Genomic DNA, 16,665 nt, shown 5'->3' on the forward strand with positions numbered 1-16,665 from the left:
CTGGGAAAAACCTGCTTTTTAACTTCTTTAAAGCCCATTTATTTCTACCCACTTTTCATTCCTGTATAACATGCTGAAGAATTAGTTTGAAATTTCCCAAAGTCATCATTGTTAGAACAAAACATGAAAGGGGTAATTGCTAGGTAAATAGAGTGTGAAGAACCTAGAAATGGAGCTTTCTCACAGCTAGTGATAACCCTTATTAAATGCCAAGAATGTGCTGTCCCCACCCCACTGTCATTTATTCAGATCCGTCTGTCAAGACGGAGAAAAGATAGGCAGAGGCTGCTGTAGAAAACCCTAACTCTTGTTTTTGTCTTTCAAGTTTATCAACAGCATGACTCATCTCTTTAAAAATGGCTTCCCAGGTGGTACAGTGGTAAATAATCTGCCTGCAGATGCAGGAGACGCAAGAGACGTGGATTCGATCCCTGGGTCAGGAAGATCTCCTGGAGGAGGGCATGGCAACCCCCCTTCAGTATTCTTGCCTGGAGAATCCCATGGACAGAGGAGCCTGGCGAGCTGCATTCCAGGGGTTGCAAAGAGTCAGACACGACTGAGTGAGGGCAGAGCCCAGCCCTGGCCCATATTTTCAGCCAACCAATCAACTGCCATAGACTCTCACGGGGAGCCCCTGGGGGTGAGGGTGGACCCTGTCTTCATGTCTCTTCGATAAGTAACAGGGCGCTATAAGCACTTCAGCAACTAACCCACTTTTCAGCCCTATCACTTGTACAAGGAGTCATTTACCCACAGAGGCGTCCCGGCCTGTTTCACATCATAAAGATGGAAGGCACCGTACGCCACACGGGGTGACGGGGTGCAAGCAAACGTCACTAAACACACGGGTCGTGCTGCGTACAAGCTGACCGTGGTAACAAGACAATGATACGTCTTTAACAGAAAAACGACGTCGTGTTTGAAAAGAAAAGCTGATAGGAGATCCCTGCAAGACGGTGGGACAGAGCCTCAGCTCCCCCCCTCTCATGAACACTCCCAAAATCACAGCTGTCTACAGCACCACCACTTATGAACAAGCTGGCACCCACCAGCAAAGATCTACAGTGAAAGACACGAGAAGGAACCACAATAAGGGGTAGCAGGGGCAGACTCAGGACATAATCAAGTCCCACGCTCCCTGGGTCCCGGGGTGACCCACAAACAGGAAAATAACTCTACTGCAGTGGTTCTCCCACAGGAGTGAGGGGTCTGAGTGCCCCCATCGGTCTCTCCCGCCTGGGGGTCTTGCACTAGGAAGATAAGCCCCCTGAGCACTTGGCTTTGAAGGCTCATGGGGCTTAATTTCAGCAGCCCCACACAGAACTGGGGGCAACAGAGGCTTCACTCTTAAAGGGTGCATGCAAAACCTCTCGCACTTTGGGACCCAGCAAAAAGCAGCAATTTGATAGGAGCCTGGGCGAAACCTACCTGCAGGTCTTGAGAGGCAGGGATGGCCGTGGCTTATCCTGCGGATGTGGACACGCGGCAGCCGTACTGAGGGGCGGTCTACCACGTGGACACGAGCAGGTGCCATCGTGGGATCCTGCCTCCAGCTCATTAGTGCCAAAATGGCCCCACGCAACAGCCTGTAGGGGCCAGCGCTGGGCTGCCTCGGGCCAAACAGCTAACTGGGGAGTGACAGCCTCATTCATTAGCACACAGGCTGCCTAGAAGCTTCCTGAGCCCACAGCCACCTCTCGACACACCTTTAGACCGTGCCCTGCCCACCAGGAGTCCAGCACCCACCTCCATCTGCCAGTGGACAGGCCCCAGCCCTGCTCTAGCCTCTAGACCAGACTTACTCACCAGGGGGCAGACACCACACCAAAGAAAACCACAATCTTGCAATGGAATGAGTCCACCCAAAAGAGAGGCCAGACCCTACCCTGGAGTCAGCTGGTCCCTATCACTGCCCACTAGCAGGGCAACGCAAGCTTTGAGACACCCCAGACCCCACACTCAACTGTGTCAGTAACCCGTCTCCAGTAACCAGACCCAGGAACTGGGTCTCCCCCAGCCCTGCCAGCAATCCGACAACAGCTCTGGGCTCTCCGAGCCCCGTAACCAAACTCCAGGACCCAGCTCTGCCTACCAGTAGGCCAGCACTAAATCCAGCACTTGGCTTCAGCCACCAGTGGGCAGGCAACGGCCCTGGCATCTTCTGGGCCCTGACCCTGCCCACCAGTGAGCCAGCACCAACCCAAGGCCCCTAAGGGTTCTGCATTCAGTTGCCTCAAGACCAGGCCCCACTAAGTAGCAGCCAGCAGCATCCATACAAGGCAGGGATGACAACAACCAGACTAGGGGCCAAAGTTACCAGACCACTCACATAGCCCCCCAAAAGAAGGATACACGCAGCCCTCTTAGGGGAAACTCCTAGAGCATACCGCTTGGGCAACGAGAGGGGGAATGTTCTGCTGGGAAACAGGACGTCTCCTCCAGAGGGCCACTTCTCCAAGGTCGAGAAACCTAACTAAGCTACCATACACGTAAAATACAAACAGCAATTCAGACAAGATGAGGTGGTACAGGAAAATGTTCCAGACAAAGGAACCAGACGAAGATGGCAGAAGAACTAAGTGAAGTGGAGAAAGGCAATCTACCAGAGAAAGCGTTCAGAGTAATGACTGTAAAGAACTCGGAAGAAGAATGGATGCACAGACCAAGAAGTTACAAGTTTTTAACAAAAAATTAGAGAACAAAGAAAACCAGAGATGAAGAATACAATAACTGAAATGAAAAATACACTAGTTGTTCAGTCACTAAATCTTGTCTGACTCTTTGTGACCCCATGGACTGCAGCACGCCAGGCTTCCCGGTCCTTCACAATCTCCCGGAGTTTGCTCAAACTCATGATGTCCGTTGTTGCATCAATGATGCCATCCAACCATCTCACCTACTGTTGTTCTCCTCTCTTCCTGCCCTGAATCTTTCCCTGCATCAGGGTCTTTTCCAATGAGTCGGCTCTTTGCAGCAGGTGGCCAAAGTATTGGAGCTTCAGCTTCAGCATTAGTCTTTCCAATGAACATTCAGGGTTGATTTCCTTTGGGATTGACTGGTTTGATCTCCTTGCTGTCCAAGGGACGTTCAAGAGTCTTCTCCAGCATCACAGTTCAAAAGCATCAATTTTTCAGTGCTCAGCCTTCTTTATGGTCCAACTCTAACATCTGTACATGACTACTGGAAAAAACCATAGCTTTGGCTAGATGCACCTTTGTCCATCTAGTGATGTCTCTCATGTTCCCCCAACCAACAGAGGCAGCTTCCTTCGTTACTCAGATGGTAGAGAATCTGCCTGAAATGTGGGAGACCTGGGCTCGATCTCTTGGTTGGGAAGATCGCCTGGTGGAGGGAATGGCAACCCATTCCAGTATTCTTGCCTGGAGAATCCCACAGAGGAGCCTGGTGGGCTACAGTCCATGGGGTGGCAAAGGATCAAACATGACTGAGTGACTTTCACCCAACAGAGGAAAACACAAACTTCAACTACTATTATCTTTTTTATTCTCTTTCATCATTCATGTTTGTCCAGAACATTACAGTAGTCATGAAGGGAAAAATACAGTTTTAAACACAATCTGTCCGAAGTACAATATATGAAACCATGCCATGATGTCTTAGGGGAAACAAAAAGCATTCAAAAATGAATTTGATATTTCAGGTCAAAGAGTAAGACCCATGTCCAAGTAAGCCACGTGTAAGGTTTAAGTGCAAGTCATGATTTCATTCAGCGAGTTTACAGAAATGCTGGCGTGACGTGAATGATTTGAAATAGTCAAATCCTTGAAGGTTTCTGCACTAGGATTTAAATAAAAACTAAAATGTCAGCATAGTTTCAGTGGCTCTCAATTTCCTGTTTGATCTCAGAAATGTACGGATGGTCTTTGCCATGAGCTACTTCCATGATGGCGATGGCCTAGGAGAGAGAGGAACAGGGGTTGAGAGTTTGAAGCCAGCCCCCCGTCCCTCCCCTAGGCTGACTTTAATTCAGGCCTGACTTCTCTGCTTGAAGGTGCAGGATACAAAGTGGCTTTCAGAGCCTGTGTTCTCCTCCAGTCTAGCTTTTTTTTTTTTCCTTTTAAAAATGGAAAAAGACAAGATTGTCTCATATCTAACTAGTCACCCAGTCTCTACTGTTGAGGAAAACATTCTTCAGTATCTGAAGAAATGACAGAGAAATGATTTAGGGACAAACCTTTCTGGTTTTAGTTTACATCACTAATGTGTTAAGACATGACTAAATAATTTTTTCCTTTCGAGAAGTGTATGCTTACCTCTTTTTATGTATTCTTTAAAAACTTAAAAATAGGCACAAGTTTCATATGAGGAATCCAGAGAGAATATATTTAATAAGGTTTCTTTCAAATGAGAGAGCTTGTAGTGGCTCCATCCTTCCTAGCTGTGTGACCTTGGGCAATTTACTTAACTACTCTGTGCCTCAGTTTCCTCATCTATTTGTAACAATAAAACAGGAGCAATACATCCCTCTCAGAGTTGTTGATACACATCAAGTGTTTAGAAAAGTGCCTGGCATATAGGAATTATATATCTCATGTAATCCATAACAATTTATCTTGCTCTTCTGTGTTCAGAAGTATTATTCACAGAAAAACTTAAATTATTCCCATTCCCTCAAATAGGGAATTTTTGATGGCTTGTGACTGTTGACCGGCCTTCCTTTCTGTTCTACTATTCTCTTCCTAGATCTCAAACCAACAGGAGTGCAAGCCTTCAGGAATCACCTGATTTAAATAACCCCCTGCATTCATGTCAGGACTCGTGTTCCTCAGATCCACTCTATCCTTCAGGGATCTTCAATTAGTGTACTTACTCTGCAACTGAGACCTAACTGGTTAATATTCTTCCAACCTCAATGAGGCAATAAACATCATCTTAGAAAAACCAATTCCGTGGTTTAAAAACAGAATATTTGATCTTTAACTCCCACGTCCAGGCTGGGTCGGCCCTGGCACTTCCTTCCCCCATGTGGGACCATACTCCTTCTTCCCGTATAGTGTACCGGGGAGGTTTGGGGAGTCTGGAGGGTTTGGCATCCAGGCCTAGTCCATGACCCCAACTTTTACAAAGGTGTTGCTCTTAGTGGTACAAAGAGACTGTCCCAAAGGTTACAGTTGATCAACTTCTGGCTTCTCCATAAATAACGACTCTCCCAAAGACTGTATTTCATCAGCTATTGACAGCCATAGAAAGAGCAATGAGAAGCGATGCTCAGGATGGTGACTGCTTCTGTAAGGTAAGGGGCACGGCCTGGTGCCCTCACCCACTGGGCACAGGGCAGCTGGCAGACACTGCGCCCAGGGTCTTGGGTCTTCCCGTGTGTTAGTCCCAGCCTGAGTGGGTGGACTTGAAGCTTTCAACTCAGAAAGACCCCAGTTTGAATGAGAACCTCACCACGTACCCTCAACAAATTACTTAGCCTGCTTGAATCTCAATTTGTTCACTGGGAAAGCCTATCTCATTTTTTTTGAGGATTAAAAGAAAAAACCCATGTGAAGGTCCTGGCATGTAACCGTACTCAATGAGCACTGTCAATGATTGTTAAGTTCATCTTAAAAACTGCAACAGCATAATTCCCACACTGAGGGCCTCTCCAGGACCAAATGCCTTGACTTCACCACAATTAGGCATCATGAATCTATAAACCCTGAAGAACAGAAATGCAGAGAATTCCTTCACCACAGTCTTCTGACCTATCCTTGGCCTTCTTTTTTTTTTTTTTCTTTTCTTTTCTTTTTATCTGTTAGAGTGAACCAGAAAAGACATTTTAATAATGCTGGCCTCTTAGCATGGTCATATTTAGCACTGCCATGGCTTCCCAGGGGACAGGGGCAGTACCCGCTTCTCCACAGCCGTGAGCCTGTAGCCACAATGTGGACATACCTTTCTCAACAGGAGGGTCAGGACGCAAAGTTGCCAAAGGCGTAATGACTTCGTCCCCTGCCGCCTGCAAACCCACCTTTGCCCACTCCTACAGCCGGAGGGTGGCTAAGGGCTGGTCACTCTCCGTGACTCTGTCAGTCACCCGCGTCCCGCAGGAAAGGGGCGTGCAGGGCACTGGGCAGCCCTGCCTTGCATCACACACGCACCTTCTTCAGGGCTCTCTCCCCAGCAGCTTTCTTCTCCAGGCCCATGTACAGCCTTCCTAGCTTCAGCCACATGGAGGCCACGTTGAGGGAGTACAGAGGGTAGTGCTTACTGGAAGAAGAGAAGACAATAGGCCGCCTTGTAACGGCCGCGGGGTGTCCACGGCCCCGACACGGGGAGCCCGTGGCTGCCCAGCTGACGGCCACTGTCCCAGCCGCCAGGCTCCGCCAGGCCCTGGCAGGTGCTGGGTGGGGGGCGTGGATGGCTCAACCCTGCCTACTCATTGTGGATGCACTTCCTTTTAAAACGTACTTTGTGTGCTTCTGAAAAACCACATAAAACCTACAGGGGAGATCCTACATAAAGACACAAATAAACACAACATTCAACCCTGGCCTCAGATTTTTGTTTCAGGTGCGCCTGCTGCAGGGCATTGGGGAAAACATCTTTTAAAATAAATTCCTGGGACTTCCTTGATGATCCAGTGGTTAGGAATCTACCTTCCAACACAGAGAACATAGGTTTGATCCCTGGTCGGGGAAGTAACATCCCACATGTCTGGGGGCAGCTAAGCTTGTGTGCCTCAACTAGAGAACCCACATGCCACAACTAGAGAAAGCTTGCACACTGCAATGAAGACCCAGCACAGCAAAAAAAAAAAAAAAAGGTAAATTCCCTCTTTATGAATATGCCCTCACGTTAAAAAGATAGTATCCTTAAAGATACACACACACCAGTGAATCAAGACATCAGCTTTCTGTCACACTCTATGATGTCATTTGGTTTAGCAACATTATAAGCTCTCTAAAGTCAAACCTCCTACTTCTTTTCTCCATTGCCCAAGAGAGGGCTTTGTATACAGGAGGTCTTCTCTTTCTGGTTTCAACCAAAGGCTGACTGATGGGGCCTGCCTAGGAAAGAGCCATCCCCCTATGAAAAGAGCCCAGGAGGCTTTTGGGGATGGGGAGGTATGTGCTGGAGGTGTTTATTTACAGGCTGGTCTGTGTTATCTGCTGTGTCCTCAAAGTCCATAGACGCATTCAAGCTGTATTCCCAGGCCTGGGGAATCCCTGGGGATCCCCACAGTATCAAATTCTTCCCTGGTAGCTCAGCTGGTAAAGAATCTGCCAGCGATGCAGGAGACCCTGGTTGTATTCCTGGGTCGGGAAGATCCCCTGGAGAAGGGAATGGCAACCCACCCCAGTATTCTTGCTTAGAGAATTCCATGGACAGAGGAGCCTGGTGGGCTGCAGTCCGTGGAGTCGAGAGAGTCAGACACGACTGAGCAACTAAGCGTGGCACAGTGACCCAGGGAAGGCAGGGCTGGGCCTCACAGAGGGGCTCCCCTAAGCTAACGGAGGGCGGAGCATGTCACGCCCTGCTGGGAGAGCAAGCACAAGGCCAAGATTCATGCAAGTTCTCTCTCCCCCTACAGATCTCACGGGGGTACTTGTGCGTGGACTTCCTCACGCATCTCAGGAAGGACAGGCTGTGAGATTATCCCCACAGGATCAAATTCTGTTTCCAGGAGCAGATTTTAGGAGCTGGCTGCCCCGTGAGCTCCCCCTGCTGGCTCGTCGCGGCACTGTGGGGTAAGTGGAGGGCCAAGTGGGCGGTGGAGATTCAGATCAGACACAGAGTTACAGCCCCGATCTTAGAACTTGAGGGAGTACTGAGGGCTAAGCAAAAGCACCAGGGTGCCTCTGACACACAGATTTCAGGTGCGATGCCAAGAGACCTGAAGCCGCCTGGTCTTGAAGAGACTCTGTGAAGTTTAACATAAATGTGTTTAACAAGCACCCCGGTGATCTGATCTAGGTCAGCCCGGCCCTGAGGCAGCTAGTCAGAGCCGCCTCCTGTCATCCACTTTAAGGCTTACTAACCCTCTCGACAGGAAACCTCCCCATGATTAACATTCATTATTACTACAGGTTAAAATCCAACTTACTTTAATCAAATCTACGGGAGAATATTAAATAACTGCAACCAGCAGTCCCAGAGTTTCCTCATTTGCAAACTGAGTGAGTGAGTGAAAGTCGCTCAGTTGTGTCCGACTTTTTGCAACCCCATGGACTGTATATATAGCCCGCCAGGCTCCTCTGTCCTGGGGATTCTCTAGGCAACAATGCTGGAGTGGGTTGCCATGCCCTTCTCTAGGGGATCTTCCCAATCCAGGGGATGAACCCAGTTCTCCCACATTGCAGGCAGATTCTTTACCATCTGAGCCACCAGGGAAGCTGGTGCAAACTGAGGCTGCACTTTAAAAAAAGCAAAAGAAGGAGATGGAAAAAAAGCGTTTCCGAGACCACCGCTAACCAATTCCTCAGTGCCATTTAACTTAAAAGGCACAGCAAGGAAAAGAAACCAACTGGTGGCTTTTTCACACTGGTCTAAATTAACTCCAATGAACAGAGCACCCAGGACGGGTCCTCGGAGGGCTCCTGCCCCAGCCCTCCCCCGCCCACCCGGTGTCACCTCAACCTGCCTCCTTGGGTGTCTTTTCCAGGTGGTGCAGGGCTCAGGCTGGGATCAGGGGAAGCACCCAGAGCCTGCACCTGCCGATGTCATGGAGAGGAGAGAAAGCTGCTCCTGGCCCGCTCCAACATGAGCGCGTGAAGAGAGAACGGCCAGCGGACGCGTTCCAAACCACCCAATTCTACTCCGAGCTACGCTGATGTGAAGAGCCAGTGCAATCACCTGTAGGGCTGGATGATTTTCTGTCCGTACCGCAGGGCTCCCTCCCAGTCCTGCATGTACAAGCAGACGCCCATGGCCTGGTACATCATGTGCAGCATGTACACGTTACTGTCCTCGAACACGCAGCTCATCTTCTCCTGGCTGAGCTCGCAGATCTCCAGAAGCTCACTAGGGGGTGCTGTGGAGTCAAGGAACCGACAGGCCTGGCAGTTCAGGGAGGAGGCTTCCCAAGGGCGGGGGCGGGGGTGGGGCCGCAGAAATGGGGCAAGAAGTTACTATTTTGTCCACTCCACCCCCAGCTGCTGCTGCTAAGTCACTTCAGTCGTGTCCGACTCTGTGCGACCCCAGAGACAGCAGCCCACCAGGCTCCCCCGTCCCTGGGATTCTACACCCTCTGAAAAAGTAAATTTCAGAAAACCAAGCAAGTGAAAGGACTCATATATTTTTCTGGCAGGAAAAAAAACTAGGAAAAATGGAAGACCTCAGCTGTTAAACACAACTAAAGAATTTTAGCCACAGGGAACACAGCCTTCCTTCAGCTGTGAACAATGTTGATTAGAATAAAAAAAATCTTCAATCTTCTGGTTAAATCTAAATCCTCACCCAAGCTGGGAACTTTCACTAAAGCTCTTAAGGAAGCTTTCTCCAACATGGGAAAGTTCTTTCTTAGGCTCAGGAAAAAAAAAAAGTGCCTTTCCTTAATCTCCTTTCACTGATTTTCTTTCTTCAGTACAAACGTAACCCAAGAAAACGCTATAATATAGTGGTTAAGAATATGGATTATGCTGGCAAACCTGGGGCAAAACCCTAGACATGCCCTGCTGAACCGTGTGCCCTGGGCAAACGGCCTGCTACCTATAAGCCTGTTTCTAACCTGTTACAGAGCAAAACCCTCAGTGAGGTGCCTTGCCCAAAGGAAGATACCCAATTGGTGAGGGTCTTCAAGGAACTGTTCTCCACTTCTAGAAAATAAAAGCCTTCCACCAGGATGAGCTCCTGAGCAAACTAGTCCAACAAAAAGAAATAAGATGAGAGCAACATTACGAAACACTGACGTAGTTGACTACAGGTCGTGGACGGCCAGTTAAGTCTTCACCCTGGCCATCCTTTGATAGGAAACGTCCTGCCTTCAATACTCAGAAACCCACCCTTCCCCTGCTTCCGGTGCCTAGCTTGCCAATGCCCCCTGTAAGACGGGGAAGGTTGCAAAGGATATATTTGTAGTGCTTGGCTCGCCGGAACTCCTCAATGACATTGCGCGCGTATCTGACCATGTCGCGGATGGTTTCTGGCTTCGGGGGGTCGTTGAGCTTCCGGATTTCCACCTTGGCCTTATCCTGAGGGAAATGTCCACAGGTTACTTCCCACGGAAACCATCCTGATGTGCAAATCTCTCAAATAGCACATCTTCCCACACAGAGGTACAGGCTTGCCCCTTCTAAGGTTACGTAAGAATGAAAGGGAATCAGGCAGCTGGTCTCAGCAAAGTTCAGTATTCACTACCTGCTCACAGAAAGACAAAACTATTCAGTTTGGAGGTGCTCCTTATCGAGGCAGGACACCTGCCTTGATATATTTACTGTCGGCAGATATGTCTGTTCACACATCTATGAAGAGAATAGAATATGGAGGGATGGCACTGACAAGATAATCTGGGTGATGTCCGAGAAAATTCTGTGGAGTCTGGTGAAGAGGTGGGAAAGCTGGAGAATGCTGTCCATCTCCTCGTGGGTGGACCACTCTACCCATCTTTCTCCCTTCCGTCTCTTTGGAGCAGCCGTTTCTTTTAAAGAAATTGCATTCTGGCAAATCCTCCTCTTATTTGTACAATGTGATGGAAATGTTTTCATCAGCTCTGAGAATCAAGTTGGAACAGAGACCTGGTCTGACTGGATCCCCTTGGGCTATGCTAGTAAAGCAGGTTTAAAGGCTCAAAAACACAACAGGAGGAGACGCCCAACTCAGGCAGGGTTACTCGCTTGGCAGAAAGGTCCTGAGAGACAGTCGAGTCAGCATCTGTGCTGGGAGGAGGTGCTGACCTTGTCTTTGGTGGTACACTCCTGGCATTCACAGGTGAAGAAATAAGAATCTCTTAACCGGTCATTCCTATCTTCTGTTGGGTACAGGAGGTCAATGTAGCTGGTAAAAACCTAAAGAGAAACAGTGAAAGCATTAGTTTGCTCAGTCATGTCCAGACTCTTTGCAACCCCAAGAACTGCTGCCCACCAGGCTCCCCTGTCCATGGAATTCTTTAGGCAGGAACAATGGAGTGGGTTGCCATGTCCTTCTCCAGGACCCAGGGATCGAATCCCGGTCTCCTGCATTGCAGGCAGATTCTTTACTGTCTGAGACACCAGAGAAGCCCGATAAAAACCCAAGGGGATCTGAAGGCCTGTTTGCTTCAGGCCAGCTCACACCGCGTCCTCCCTGTTTGGCTCTGCAAACACTCCTGATGGTGACTGTGAGGAGGGCCACAGCTCAGCACACTCTTCACCCTGCAACACACTGAACTCCCAAACTGCCACCGCTAGTGTCCGCCTCCTCTTACAGAATCAAAGGGTCCCTGAAGTGGTGAGTTGGAGGGTTCAGAGCAGCCCTGCCTTCTTCCTCGCAGAGAGTGAGCTGGGCTCTGGCCCAGTAGCAGATGACCTTGTCTTGGGTACAGAAGCAAAGGCCACCATCGGCGAAGAGTCTGATCAGCCTTGGGATGGGTCCTGCGCTGTGTCCTCTTGGCCTTTGTTAGGCGTTTTTTTATCTTACAACCTGGGATGGCTCACATGCACTGTTGGGTGGGTAGCAGGGGAGCATGCACACACATATGTGGACACACACACACACACACACGTTTCCCTGTATCCTGCCATCAGCTGGCGATGGAGCAGGAAGTCGGCTCAGCAGGCCGGGACCGGTCAGTGCAGAAGGACACAGCTCCTAGGCCACCAGCCCGCTGCCGCCTTACCCAGCCGGGTCAGAAAACCTGGAAAAGTCATACCTTTGGGCTCTTCAAGTCATCCTGTCCTTGCTTTTTCCCAACAGTCTCTGTAACTGAGACCTGGAGCATACGGAAGAGGCTGGCATTTAACTGCCCATTATCTACTCCCCGGGACGGCACTGGTGGCTCGTCCCACACCATCAGGCAGACGTCTGACGGAACAGATGGGTGTCCCAGAGCGTCACTGTGCCAGTCACCTCGGGCGCTGGCAGGCAGGCAGGCTGGGGCGGGGGACCCGTGCAGGCTAGGTGCGCACAGGTGCCCCGAGCTCCCCCCAGCCCGGAGCGCAGAAACAGAGGCCCTGTGGCTCATCTGATACCCCGGGAAATGGCTTCCTCCCCTTCGAAGGGCAGGTCACCCCCAAAGCAGCAGCTTCCCCCCAAAAGGCGGAGGCTGAATTTCTGACGTGTGACAGCAGGAGGGCAAAACCACAGGAAGGAGCCCTGTCCCGCCCGGTGGCCAGAGCCCACCTCAGCACTTCCAAATGACTGATGGGCACGGGGTGCAACAGACAGAGGGCCCAGCAGAGGGCGACAGAGGCCGCTCAGCATCACCGCGTGCGGGTCCAGACACAGCCAGGGCAGGTGACAACGTGCTCCAGGCAGTCCACGAGCCGGGGGCCTGGGGACTGGGGTTCTGGCTGACGGGCGTCCACTGTTTTAACAGGAGGCGCTGGGGCAGCCTCCACGAGACAGTCAGAAACCGAGACACCCTGCTCCCTAACAGGGTGCCCCCTTATTGAAAAGATTCTAAATATCCAGACATAAAAAAAAAAAAGGATAAAAAATAAAAAAATAAATAAAAATCAGCAGTAGTGTTAGTCGCTCAGTCATGTCCATCTCTTTGAGACCCCAAGAACTGTAGCCCAGCCAGGCTCCTGGGTCCATGGAATTCTCCAGGCAAGAATACTGGAGTGGGTAGCCATTGCCTTCTCTAGGGGATCTTCCCAACCCAGATTACTTAAAATGAAATGTATTTAAAGGGATTACATTGCCTAAAAATTCAAGTGTCTTGCTGTGGACATCAGGATTTATTTTAAGAACGTACAGCACACGTCTGGCAAGGGCTGGTCAGCGATCTCAAGGGGAGACACCTGACGCAGTGGCCGTGGAACCACACAGCACAGGATGGGAGGAAGGAATCGCTGCGCAGGCTCGCTCCCTGCCCCGAGGCTGGGGAGGGAAGCGCGTGGTGGCCCTGGCCACAGACTGCCTCTCCCCATGCACCAGTGTGCACCTCTGGTCGCCTGAACTCCATCCCCAGGAAGGGAGCTGGCCCAAGTGCAGGTGAGCCCGGGGTGCGATGTGAACGCGCCATGTGTCATCTGGAGCTGTGACGCGTTAGCTGCTGCTGGTTGCTTTCCTCTTTGGGGGGGAAGAAAAACAGGCAGAAATTCACGAATCAAAAGTAAACTCCATTATTTGGCAATGGAAACTCACAGCCTCGAAGGTTTCATCTTGGTCATTTCGGCAATCTCGTTTCTCTATAAATCTCTGTAAATCTTTGTGAGGAACTTTATTCGAATTTCATCTTCCTTGTTTTTTTTTTTTTTCTTGGCCACAGCTTCCCAGGTGGAGCTAGTGGTAAAGAACACGCCTGCCATTGCAGGAGATGTAAGAGACGTGGGTTCAGTTCCTGGGTGAGGAAGATCCCTTGGAGAAGGCCATGGCAACCGACTCCAGTATTCTTGGTAGAGAATCCCATGGACAGAGGAGCCTGGTAGGCTATAGTCCATGGGATTGCAAGAGTCAGACTGAGCAACTAACACTTGCTCAGTTTGGTGGACATGGACACAGTGAGCATGAAATGGGAGCTGAAAGCGTAGACTCCACGCCACAGGTCTGATCCTGAACCCAGGAGGACCCGAGGACGGTACCCACCGCCACAGCCACCCTCAGCCACACACTCACCTCCTCTCCCGGGTGGATTTCCTGCACAGCTCTGACTTCTGCCAGGGTCCCCTTGTAGGTCACAATGACATTGGGGCAACAACTATGATTCATCAGTGCAACACTGTCAATCAGAAGAGAAAACCCAACATTCTCAGGAAGGCAGATGGACTGTTCAGTAACTCCTTGGCCACTTACTTGCTAAGTTATGGAAACTGCATCTTTGCAAGACATTTAAAAAAACACACAAAAAACAATTAAGAGCTGGCCATCAGAGTCTAAGAGGTTGTTCTGCATGCATTGATGATAACAAGATCTAACATCTTAGATTTGAACAATACTGAAAAGTGAAATCTGCAATGGAAAAGAGTGATAGGTAAGCCAAAAACGAAGCAAAAAATAACACATAATAAAGAGTGACAATAACAAATGCCTTCCTGTTAGATGCAGGACTCAAAGCTCAACACCCCCAGTGAACTGCTCCTCCACCGGACACTGTGCAAGACAAATGGGCTGTTGTTGCCAAGCAGGTTTTATGTCAGAGGATGATTTCTAACATGCTGTCTTCAGATATTGAGAAGTCGCCACCGTGGGAGACGCTGGCTTCCCAAGTGAGGGTGTGGGATCCCCCGAGAGACCCGGAGGGGCCTGCCTGACTCTCTGCAACCTCCATTCCCTCATCCAGAAAACTGGGCCGCTGGTCGCTCCTGCTGCTTATGGGCCACTTCACAAGGGGCGGTGGGGACAGTCGCCCACGCGAGGGCTTTGAGCTTTCTGGTTCTATCAAGGTCAAAGTTCTGAGAACAGAAATTTCTAAACTACAGGGGAAGAGTGCTTGATCTCTGAAAACGCTGCCTTTGAAATCACAATGTTGATACGATTCTCAGCAAAAGGAATTTTTCCCCCCCAGTTAAAACTGGAAACTGGGACTCAGAGGGGCACTCACATCCACGTGCATAGTGGCTCTGGGGGCCAGGATCACCTGCCTGAACCTTCCACGACCAGAACCCGTTCTCCTGTTTGCTCCGTGAATATTAACAAAACAAGAGGCAGAAGGAGTCCCCCAGCTTGCTGTGTCTGGGGAAGCCACTAAGAGTCTCGGTGAAGGGTGTGGCTGGCCTGGGGCCAGACACGCAGGGGTTTCCGGTCTTGTCTGCCGGAAGGGTCGTCTCCACCCTACTTCCTGGCCTACCTGGCTTCCTGGAGAGTCACGCACAGGGAATCAGGCCCTAGGAAACATGATAAACAAACGCACCAGACATTGTTCTCAACACTCTTGTTGTTGTTTCAGTCGCGTAAGTCGTGTTCCGACTCTTTGCGACCCCATGGACTGCAGCCACCGGGCTCCTCTGTCCATGGGATTTCCCAGGCAAGAATAATGCACTGGGTTGTCATTTCCTTTTCCAGGGGATCTTTCTGACCCGGGGATCAAACTCCTGCATTGGCAGGTGGATTCTTTACCTCTGAGCCACCAGGGAAGAAGTATTAAGTAACCGAGCTCAAAATAGGCCGCTGGCTATCTTTCTCTTGAAGGCAGAAGACCTGACCTAACTCATGTTCTGGGTGCTGTGTTCTTGTGGCAGCCGCTGGGGTGAAGCCTCACACACCACCACGCTGAGCCTGGCCTTCGCTCTTTCAGATACAAGAGGAGACATTCTGGGGCTCATTTCAGGGCTGAAGTGGTCAATGCAAGCCGTCTAAAGAGGTCCAGTCACCTTTCTCTAGTTCTCCTTCCTTTTCTCAAGGGCAAAAGTCCTAAAGAACCTATCCTGAAACCATTTCTTCCCTCACTGTCGGAATTTCTAAACGCAGACAATTTTGGCCATGGAAACAGTAATATGACGGGAATACACTGTTTCTCTGGATCAAGAAAGCCTGTGTAGCTTCTCAGGAGAGAAGAGCTTTCTCTTTTGGACCCATATGATGCACAGAGCCGGGCAGCAATAGACGTGTAGGCTTCAAGTGCCATCCATGGCCAACGCACGGGTGTTAAGGGTTTCTGGCAACTGCTCCAACCTACAGGCAGAGGTGCCTGTAGTTTATATTAAGCGACATCACTCTAGACCAAACTAATCTCCAGCGTGGATGGGCTCAGATAAGGGGTGCTGGAAGGGCTCCTTTGCTGCATCTGTGAAGCCAGGGCTTGATATTTGGCACTGAGGTATTGGGAGACTACCCTGTCCATTAAACAGATAACGGCAAAGCCATGCCTGGCCGAGCTGTAACGTTAAAGTCAGAGCTATAATGATCTCCACTGGTCAACTGACTGGCCTTTCCTGAATTACTTGTATATTCCTGAGGCTAAGAAAAATCCTATAGGTCTTTGAAATTTATCCCTAGTTCACTGCTTTAGCATACTGTCCTTCCAAAAGGTACTGGTTCTATACTGGTTTATTTCAAAAAAGACAGATGGGGAAGAAGCTTATATAGTCTCTATGTATTTCTACAGTCAATTCCTGGCAATTAATGTTTTCCTTTGAGTGAAAGAAACCCAAAGATTTCCAGAACCACAACTATGCAAAAAAGCACATTTCTCAGCAGGGCCTGGGTTGTTCCTTCTATGCACACTCTGAAATATTCTTTAATAACAGCTCTCTACCTAGCAGGACTTAACAAGCAACTGTTCTCTTAACTACTACCTTCAGATCCTTAAATGCAGGGGAAATATTTTGAAATCTGGCAGAATTAAAAAGGGGATTTAATTCACTCAGAGTTTCATGTCTGCCACATGCAGTTAGGGAGGTTATTGAAAATTAAAAAAAAAATTCAGTGTTAAATAAGTAAAAAGGAAAGATGAAGTCACACTCAGCCTACTCAGGAAATATTGCTGATCCCAAATGAGAAAGTTCTTCATCTTCGATTGTGAAGCCATTACAGTTAACCTGCGGTGAGAAAGGGGAGAGAGAAAGAGGGGAAAAATGAGCTAAAGCTTCTTTCCGGATAGAAATCACCTCTTTAGTTTTGACCGTTAACAAATGAGCT

The 16,665-nt window shown here is 49.5% G+C and overlaps 1 protein-coding gene across 1 annotated transcript in view; it reads right to left on the reverse strand.

Annotated features, from left to right (window-relative positions):
• Window positions 1-3,481: 3,481 nt before the first annotated feature.
• The window catches only part of SMYD2 (SET and MYND domain containing 2), a 50,330-nt gene continuing 37,146 nt past the window's right edge, over window positions 3,482-16,665 (reverse strand). Inside the window, exons 6-12 of the mRNA XM_061160956.1 lie at window positions 16,498-16,565; window positions 13,705-13,807; window positions 10,842-10,952; window positions 10,019-10,139; window positions 8,803-8,977; window positions 6,108-6,216; window positions 3,482-3,916 (exon numbers count right to left, since the gene is read on the reverse strand). Coding sequence (XP_061016939.1) covers window positions 3,836-3,916; window positions 6,108-6,216; window positions 8,803-8,977; window positions 10,019-10,139; window positions 10,842-10,952; window positions 13,705-13,807; window positions 16,498-16,565 — 768 coding nt within the window. The 3' untranslated portion in view covers window positions 3,482-3,835. The remainder of the gene's footprint in view (window positions 3,917-6,107; window positions 6,217-8,802; window positions 8,978-10,018; window positions 10,140-10,841; window positions 10,953-13,704; window positions 13,808-16,497; window positions 16,566-16,665) is intronic.

This window comes from Dama dama, chromosome 14 (genome assembly GCF_033118175.1).
Source record: "Dama dama isolate Ldn47 chromosome 14, ASM3311817v1, whole genome shotgun sequence".
Lineage (NCBI taxonomy): Eukaryota > Metazoa > Chordata > Mammalia > Artiodactyla > Cervidae > Dama > Dama dama.